The 9,427-nt window shown below is 52.2% G+C and overlaps 1 protein-coding gene across 1 annotated transcript; it reads left to right on the top strand.

The window, feature by feature from the left end:
• The first annotated feature begins 5,262 nt into the window (after nucleotides 1–5,262).
• LOC131262363 (tubulin glycylase 3A) lies at nucleotides 5,263–9,178 on the top strand. The gene is made up of 3 exons (XM_058264353.1): nucleotides 5,263–6,745; nucleotides 7,494–8,006; nucleotides 8,100–9,178. The coding sequence occupies exons 1-3, from the start codon at nucleotides 5,263–5,265 to the stop codon at nucleotides 9,176–9,178; spliced, it is 3,075 nt and encodes a 1,024-aa protein (XP_058120336.1).
• The last annotated feature ends 249 nt before the right edge of the window (nucleotides 9,179–9,427 follow it).

Raw genomic sequence — 9,427 nt, 5'->3', positions numbered from 1 at the left:
TCACTCCGCACATCATCACACAAGGATGGAATGTGTCAAAACGCTAACGGTGAATGGAGAACCTAGTCATAAAACCGTTTCTCGTCTTGCACGACGTACAGAACAAAGATGGTCGCTATAAAAACCATCCTTATCCGAGCTACCGATCGATCATTGATGACGCCATGCTGAGGGCGCGACAAAAGGTTCAAGATATCTTATTCTTCGTCGCCTCGACGTGTGACGTAAGCACTTTCCTTCTCAGCTGGTAATGGATTTGCAGCCGCCGAGCTGCTTACGGTCATCCGATCCGAACGTGCGAACGCAAATGGGATGCGGAGATTTTTGTTTGGAAAAGTAAACTTTTTCTCCGAGTCAACGAGTTAGTCGTTTTTAGGTATCATTTGTCTCGCTTCGAATTGCTCTCCTCTTGCATTTTAACCGCATCGTGCCGGTCATGCTTCCCGGTCAAGGTCCTTCGAGACAACCCGATAGCCTGCAACTTTCATCTGCAGTCTAATCCGCAATTAGGCCAGCCCGTGCCTTCCCTTTGGTGGGAATTCTTGTCCACCGTCGTGGAGTGTAGACGCTAGGGGATTTATCCCATGTTTCTGTACGTTTGTGTGTGTGCTAAAATTGGTATACAAAGCCAGATTAATAGGTCCAACGGAGTAGCGTCACTTACCTCGTTGAAAGCCATTGCTGCAGCTGCTCCTGTTGCTCCTGCTCTTCCTGCAGGATGACGATGCTGGTGATAATATGATGCGCTTGCAGCTTTCTCCGGGTCCTTCTATAACTCGCCGCAGCCACAATACTGACCCGGATCCTGATCAAAAGGAATACTTTCGCTGGACAAGCACACGTCTGCTCGAGGAAGGTTGCTCAGAACATAAACTCATTCGCATCACAGGTCACAGGCTTTCACAGAAGAATGGAAAACATTCACCAACAAGGAGACTCACTGCTGCTGCTTGCGTTCGTTCCTCCACGCTTTCACCACGATGGACAATGTTTGTAGATTCACTTGCCACTACACTTGCGGTGACCTTTCTTGCTTTAGCGAAAACAAACGCGTCGTCGAGCTGCTGCCAAAGGTGGTAAGAACTGTTAGTTTACGACGGCAAGGATGTCGGAGTTGATTGTGCTGACGGTGGCAAAGCGGCAGGCGCAACAACATCCAAGGTGCCTCTGGAAAGCTGCTGCCACAGACGCAAATGCACACGACCGAGCTGCAGTCGTGGAGGATGGACCGTGCTAGTGGGGCACCAAATCGAAAACAACTGGCGTGTGACCAATTAAGTGTGACGTTCTCTACCGTCCGGTGCTATTTACCAACTCGACCACCTTCCCTCGGGCCGCACTACGAGACCGCTCTTCTTATGTTGCACCTTGGCGTTATATTCGCGTTTCGCGTTTTGTTTGAGACTAAGCAACTGCACTAATTGACACGTTCGCTTGGTGAACCGGCCGCCGCCGCCTGCTGCTGCGTTCCTGCCCGTTCTACTTCTACTGGCGTCACCCAAGGACGATTTCGATAAGCAGCCAAACCACTGCTTTTACACTTTACCAAATCCAATTGTAAGCAATGGGTTCTTTTTTCCCAGCTCGCCTACTATTATTACGTAATTACAGTTTTGCCATTCTGCGACTGTTTTTGACCGGACGGAAATACTGTCCGCGATGACCGAATCGTGTCGACTGCACGAGCCGATGACAATTACGGCAATAAAAGGATGTCCGGAAATAGAATCACATGAAGGTTTATGATTTGGGGAATTGCAGGAACGCCCAGCAGGCCTGTGTCAGTTTAGTTTGGACACAAATGTAGCGGAAGTCACAGGCAGAAAGGGGATGTCCAGAGAAACAGACAAAATCATAAACTGGTGTAGCAATATGTACTCAAAAAACTAACTGCCAATGCTAGTTCGGGTACGCAATCAACGCAATTTTTCAGTGCCACGACGGGTCGAACGATGTCGAAAACAGACCACTACTTTCCGCTGCACCCCCAGGACCGTTGTTCTATACGTTGCGCTCGTACGAGAATCCGTTACAACGGACGTGGGAATGTCAATAACATAATAGCTATTCTCACCAGCAAAAAACCACCTCGGGTTGCCTCATCGATGGTGCCACGGAGAAGATTTCTACACTTTCGAAGTTCGGTCCACCGAGAGGAGGATAATATTCCAGCAAACGGTGGCTTCCGATCCGGTATGTTTCGCTGGCTAAATGTTTTCTTATTCTCCGTTACATCCGTCTTTCCACAACATCGACCGTCGATGCTGTTGTGGCGCAGAACATTCCGGCAGAGTTCGGCACGAACGAACGAACGATTTTCGCTTCACATCACACACTCGCAGCGTTCTCTCCCACGGCACCGTGCATTTTACACAACTATTTACGGCACTTTATTCTCGGTTTGCTGCAAACTGGTGCGCCGTTTCAACCCAGCATTCGTGGGCAGCAGTTTCCTTCTAGCTTCGCCAAATCGCGACAATCCAAAACTTGTTTCAATGTTTTTTGTTCGACCTACAGTTTTTTTCTTCCCATCCTCGACTAGTGTTGGCAGAATCAGGATTCGGAAGATCCGAAGATGCAATCCCTTGACGTATTCTAAACGATTGATTCCCATTTGACGGATTCGCTGAGGATTTGAATCAGATTTGATTTGTTTAGACTCACTTTGATTCGATTCTGCCTTGATTTGATTCAGACTTGGTCCGAATCTATTTAAAAATGATGTGCCTCAATTCAGACACGAGGTGCGTCAATGTGATTAAATCAGTTAACTCGAATCGAACGCTAGAGATAGAGAAATACCATCACATTTATCCCATGGAGTAACAATGATTCCAGATTCAGATAAAGTCTAGTTAATCAGTTAATGCATGCATATTTTCTACGACAGTGCAAGAGTGTTATTGTTATGGGTTTGATCCGAAAGATTCGAGTCCCTGCAAGGATTACATTTTCCCACCACTATCTCCAACTGCGACGAATCGCAAACTGACATAAGCATTGACAGTAGTCCGCGACCAAGTTGCATAAACTGCAAACAGCTTGGTCATATTTTGAAATAACCGGTGAAGAATCCATTTTGTAAATAACGTTTTGAGGCTTTGAACAATAGATCCGTAGGAAATAAAGAGTCTTTTCAAGAAGCATAATTTGAAAAAAATAAGTTTTCCGTCTTTTCCTTAAAACTGAGTGTATTGGATTTGGGTAGATCCGATATTGATCGAATTATTAGCTAAATTAACCAGTTTCTTTATAACTGTTCAATCCCCCAACCGATTTGGACGTGTGACCTCTCAAATGAATGGTCATTTTAAGACAAATAACTTTGTGAAAAATGTGATTATGCTATGCTTTGTAGTTAATATTTAATCGTTCAGTCACGATTGGTTTGAAATTGATCTAAAAACTAGGAGATAAAACCGTTTTATTTAGATCGGACAATTTGAAATTAAATATAAATTTTGCTGTTGCTTTTCCAATAATAGAAGAATTCTTTCACATATAAAGAAAGCTAACTAATTTACGAAATCAATATCATAACCTTAATAACTCAAACAAATATATGGAATGAAGTGGAAAGAGAATGTCATAAATCGGGGACGTTCTTTGAGCTTTGTTTCAAGATGTAAACCAAATATTGTTAAACGAATGATCAGATCAAATTGCTTTTAGTATCTGCTATCTTGAAACGAGTGCTACTTCACTCAAATACATTTTAGTATGAATTTACATTAATCAACCATTAAATTTACTTGATTAGTAAACTGCACAATTGTGGAATTTCCCAACGACCCTTAAACGTGTCGATATTGTTTCCCAACGGATCATCAACCTGTTTCTGTATCACGAATACTATCGCCACGTGGTACCCCATTCAGCATTAGCTTCGGTAGAGCTCGGGATTTCCTTCCATCGGCATGTCCTTGCGCCGCGGGAACCGAACGCCAACCTGCCTAGCCAGTATAAAAGCGAGCCAACGTGCCCCAGGAGCCGCCAGTATTAGCGCCATCGTGAGTCCACGCGGACGGTTCCCCGGGAAGCCACGATCCGGCGCTAGAGTGTTTATCCTGTTTGTGTTTCTTACTTGTGGGTAGTTCCGAAATCGCTGGATGTGGGGGAGGGAATAAGAGTATGGGGTCTGTGTGCGGGGTGAGTGAGTGTGTGTGCGTGGGTTGGGTTTGGGGGTGCATGGAAAGGATTGACGAGCCTCCACGTGATTGTGGAGGAACCAGTTGGAATCGCGATACATCCGAGTGATACGGTTCGTGGTGTTCGGAAGGGGTTTGTTTGTGGTGCTAGAAGGACTCCAGCGGACGGACGGAGGAGACAATCGTGCGAAGGAAAGTCAGACTAAACCATGTGCCACGGTGGGGAGTAGAGTAGACAGCGATTTGTGTAGCGATTGGCCGGGGCGTTAGTTGTGATAGTTGCAGCGGAAGGCAGCACTCAGGACTCAGTCGGAGACGACAGTGGTTGAACGGAAGTAGAACGGTTGCTTGCTTAGTGTTGGTTAGATGCTTAGTGTGTGTGTGTGAGTGGGTACAGAATGCGGACACCCGTCCGGACTCCACCATCCAGCGCCTATGTTTTCTGTTTTGTAACCCTCACTTCATTCCTCCAACCAGTTTGAGGAACCGGAAAGGAGTCGAGTTGTAGCCGTGCCGTTCCGCTAGTGCCGCGTGTTTGTGTGTGAGTGTGTGTTTGTGGTCCTCAGACAGGGGCTGGCGTGCCGATTGTTTTGGACTGGGGGGCAGAAAGAAAGCGCTCCCAAAACCCTCCTCCCCTCGGACTGGCGGGGAACCGAGAAATGGGAGCTCCACTAAGCAGAAGTTGATACCTGAGGAGGCAAAAACTAAAGCCAGCTAGTATCCTCATTGGCCAACCAAACTAGACCAGCTGTGAAGGCCCAGCCCCAACTCTTTCCGTCCCCGTCCCCCCTCGAGACGGCAAGGATGAGCCGTCGCGCGATGAAGGTATGATCGTCAAACTTTTTGGCGGAATGACACAGTTCCAGGCAGCGTGCGAGGTACCGACGGCGAGAGTGATGTTGCGCCTGATTTGGACCCATCGACGGCAGCCAGCACCCATTGGCAGCCCCTAGGGCAGAACGGAGAGAGGAAGGAAGGGGGTTCAAACCGGGTGGCCTGCTTTAGTTTACGGCCGCACCGGACCGACAGTTCGATGGAAGGTTCCGACGGATGCGGAACGTCTGAGTCGCTGGTTCCCGCTGAGACATAGAAGGATACTCTCACCGCAATCTCCATGGGGATGGAGGAAGAGTTGAATAGCTGCAGCAGCAGCGACAGTGGTTCCAGCAGCAGTAGCAGCAGCCGGGCGAGCTGTAGCACCAGTAATAGTACGACGGGCCGCGCTAGCCTCAGCAACAGCAACTGCCACAGCGACAGTGATAAGGCCAGCAGTGTGTGCAGCAGTGAAAACGATAAGGATAACGAAAGTGAATCGGAGAAGAAAGTTACCCAGCCCTCGGGAGCTTCGTCGGAGGAGGAAGAAGAGAAGGGAGCGGGAGGAAAGGAGAGCGGTACTAGCTCTAGTGCCGGTGGAGATGGAGAAGGGCGCAATGAGCCGGAAGGGCAGGGAGGTGGTAAGGCGGACCGGGCGGTCGCCATGGCCAAAGTGATCGAGGGCAATCTGGGGCCGCTGACGGCGACGGTGAAATTCATCAACCCGTACAAGAACAACTGGATCAATGCCGACCGGTTGAACGAGCTGCGGAAGAAGGTGCAGGACGCGACCAAGCACCACCGGGTGTTCCTGCTGCGCGGGTCCTTCCACACCGTCCGGCGGGCGCTGGTCGAGCGCGGCTGGGTGGAGAAGCTGGACGGGTTCCGGGTGAAGGCGCAAGCGTCCACCTCCTCGTCCGGGTTCATCCTGGAGGACCTGGTGTCGCAGCTGCCGGAGCGCAAGCCGGGCGAGTCGCGCAAGAACCACATCGCCAAGTGCGAGCGCAGCATCATGTCGCGCTTCCTCGAGCACACGCCGATCGACTTCCTGTGGACGGCGCGGCGCGAGAAGGCGGACTGGCTCGACCTGACGAAGAACTCGGCGCTCATCATCAACCGGTTCGCGAAGGCGCCGTTCACTACGAAGGAAGGCCTCTGCTCGGCGCTGCACGATTTCCATTGGTTCTACGAGGAGGGCATGTCCGAGACCTACTTTCCCCGGTGCTACAACGTCTGGAACCCGGAGGAGTTGAACGAGTTCGTCGACAACTTCCGGCTGACGGCGTCGATGGGGCTGCTCAAGTGGCTCGTCGAGCGGCACGCGACCGAGGAGGGCCTCGGCGCCATCATCGCAGACGATGGCAACGTGCCGAGCACGTGCATTACCTTTGCTCTGACGCGCTGCAAGGAGTACCTGGACTACTGCCTGCACAACGACATCGACCTCGAGGAGGACGCGAAGGTGTGGGACCACGACTGGGACGTCTTCCTCACGCACCACTACCTGCTCACGCACGAGGACAACCGGATACAGCTGCTCAAGGAGGAGCGCGACGCGGACGCGATCGACCAGTACCTCGCCGAGGCGAAATCAGTGCTGGAGCAGATCAAGGGCTACTGGCCGCAGTACGCCCTCGACGGGTACCTCAACATCTGGATCGTGAAACCCGGCAATAAGTGCCGTGGCCGCGGGATCCATCTCATGAACAACATCAAGCAAATCATCGCCATGGTAAATCCGCCGATCGTCAGCAAAACACGCTACGTCATACAGAAATACATCGGTAAGCCTTTATTCCTCACGGGACTGATAACTTGATAACTGCAAGGGAATCTCCACACCAGGACTACGTTGGTATTTGTGAAACCACCTCTATGTCCTTCGTTCGATGAAGAAACAGGCGGAAGAGTTGTTAGTTCCTTTTCCGGAGCTTCGACAAGTTGTCTACGTGCAACGAGGATTTCCCTACAAAAAAGCACACAAGCGGAAAACATGGTACCCTTTGCTAGTGGTAGAGCGCCTACTGCCGCATTTTTGGGTTGCCATAGTAACGTTGTTTATTTTCCAGCTGTTTTGCACGCCTTTTGTGTTCCGTTCCGTGCGGGGTATGGCTTTTCCGTGCAGTTTTGCATTCCGCCACATTAAGTAGTGGTGGAAAATTTGAATAGTTTCTCCCGGGGAATATTGGGAGTTCTAGAGGGAAATAAACTGTGGGAAATTCTAAAAAGGGGATTACTACATTGGCGTCTTAATAATAGAACCGTTTCGTTTTAAGTTTCTTAGTTTTATTTTACGTTTCTTAGCTTTGGTATGTACATTCAATTAGTGTATGTTACTGATTTAATTCCTGGAGAATTTCATTTAATTCCTAGTCCCGTTTTATCGTTTGGACTTTTGATAACTTTCAACGACAACGTACATATGGAATGAGCACCTTTGCTTCTTACTTAGCATTACTTTTCGATCGACTCATTTAACTGAATGTGCTACCGATTTGTTGGATGGGCTGGTACTTTCCGACCCACTTGCAGAGCGGCCGCTCATCATCCACAACACCAAGTTCGACATCCGGCAGTGGTTTATGATCACCAGCGTGCAGCCGCTCAACATCTGGTTCTACAAGGAAAGCTACCTACGCTTCAGCTCGCAGCAGTACAATCTCATGAACTATCACGAATCGGTGCACCTGACGAACCACGCGATCCAGAAGAAGTACCACAACGCGGTCCGGGACGAGCGGTTGCCGCACGAGAACATGTGGGACTGCCACACGTTCCAGGCGTACCTGCGCCAGATCGACAAGTACGAGATGTGGTCGGAGCGCATCTACCCCGGCATGCAGAAGGCAATCATCGGGTCCCTGCTGGCCTGCCAGGACAACATGGACCGGCGGCCGAACACGTTCGAGCTGTACGGGGCGGACTTTATGATCACCGAGGACTTCTACCCGTGGCTGATCGAGATCAACTCCAGTCCGGATCTCGCACCGAGCACGAGCGTCACGGCGCGCCTTTGTCCGCAGTGCGTTGAGGATACGATCCGAGGTAAGTTGCACCGGAGAGAGAGTCGTCATGGCCCTGGGGAGCGATGTCACACTGACCATCGGACCTTTTTCTTGTCCTCCGACCCACGGGCAGTGGTCATCGACCGACGGAGTGATCCGAACGCGTTGACCGGCTCGTTCGAGTTGATTTACAAGCAGGTGATACCGAAAACGCCGGCCTACATGGGACTGAACCTGCAGCTGCGCGGCCACCGCATCACGCCGAAGAGCTCGATGAAGAAGGACCGCATGCGAATGCTGCCACTGAAGCCGGTGCAGAACGTGCTCCAGGTGTCCCGGCTGGCGACCTCGGCGGCGGCCAGCTCCGTGGTGAAACAGGCCGCCTCGCCGGTCATCATGGATCTCATCGAGTGCATGCAGTTCCGCGACGGCAAACCCGACGAGGACATGGTGCTGCCCGGCGGTGCCGGCCGCCACCACCACGTCCGCGCTGGACCGTGTGGCGTCACCTCGGCCACGCTCTACAAGCGTTCGAACTTTTCGCACAAGAGCACCAACCTGCGGTACGACTTCGAGAAGAAGAAATCGTACATCATCTCGAAGACGGGCGAACTGTTCCGACGCAACGGGGCCACCGGGGGCGGGGCCAAGTACCTGACCGACGGCGAAACGTACATCGACAGCGTGGAGGCGTGGGAGCGGGCGACGACTAGCTTCTTCCAGCACAACTTCTCCGGCGCGCTGAGTTCGCAGCTAGCGGCCGCCATCGAGCCCACGGAAGCGCGGACGACGCCTCGCTGTTCGATCAAGATCACGGACTGCTGCGACGACCACCACTCGCTCGGGCTGAACGGTGACGCCGAGCGGCGCACCGGAAGTGTGGAGAACCTGTCCTCCGCCACCACCACCGGAACCGCCAGCGCACAGCAGCCGAGCGGGTTCCCCACGGCCATCCGGTTCGGGAAGGCGTCGGGAGGCCCCCGGTCCTCGGCGGCCACCACCTCGAACAACTTCTACACGCTCGGGTTCAGCCTGCGGGCGCGGCCACCGAAGCTGGCACGCTCGGGCACCAAACTGCACCACGCACAATCAGCCGAGGACCTCTCGTCGTCGTCGGCGTCGTCGTCGTCGCTGTCACCGCCGCACCATGCGGCACGTTCTGGCACGGACCACCACCACCACGGCGCCACCGGACCGTCGGCGGCTTTCTAGCAGCCGTGGAACACCGCCGCCCGTTGCTGGGGCGGAAAGAACGGTGACGAATTTTCTCAGCTACTGCTCAAGTCCACCACCCTCGCACCGACCAAACCTCACAACACTTTCTTGCCACCCTACCACAACCACCACCACCACCACCACCAGGCACCGTCCTCCTCCACCACCAGCAGCACACCCTTCCCGACGCCCAGCCCGCCGTCCCACTGGCACTCGCGCTACAATCTTCCCATCACGCGTGGCCAT

Source organism: Anopheles coustani, chromosome 2 (assembly GCF_943734705.1).
Source record: "Anopheles coustani chromosome 2, idAnoCousDA_361_x.2, whole genome shotgun sequence".
NCBI classification, from domain to species: domain Eukaryota; kingdom Metazoa; phylum Arthropoda; class Insecta; order Diptera; family Culicidae; genus Anopheles; species Anopheles coustani.
This window is presented reverse-complemented; position numbering and strand designations above follow the sequence as displayed.

What these genes read in the sequence shown, in the direction of transcription:
- LOC131262363 (XM_058264353.1), top strand. Translation starts at nt 5,263, where the DNA reads ATGGGGATGGAGGAAGAGTTGAATAGCTGCAGCAGCAGCGACAGTGGT. An exon ending in CGTCATACAGAAATACATCG is followed by an intron (nt 6,746 to 7,493) that starts GTAAGCCTTTAT and finishes ACCCACTTGCAG; the next exon opens with AGCGGCCGCTCATCATCCAC. An exon ending in CGTTGAGGATACGATCCGAG is followed by an intron (nt 8,007 to 8,099) that starts GTAAGTTGCACC and finishes ACCCACGGGCAG; the next exon opens with TGGTCATCGACCGACGGAGT.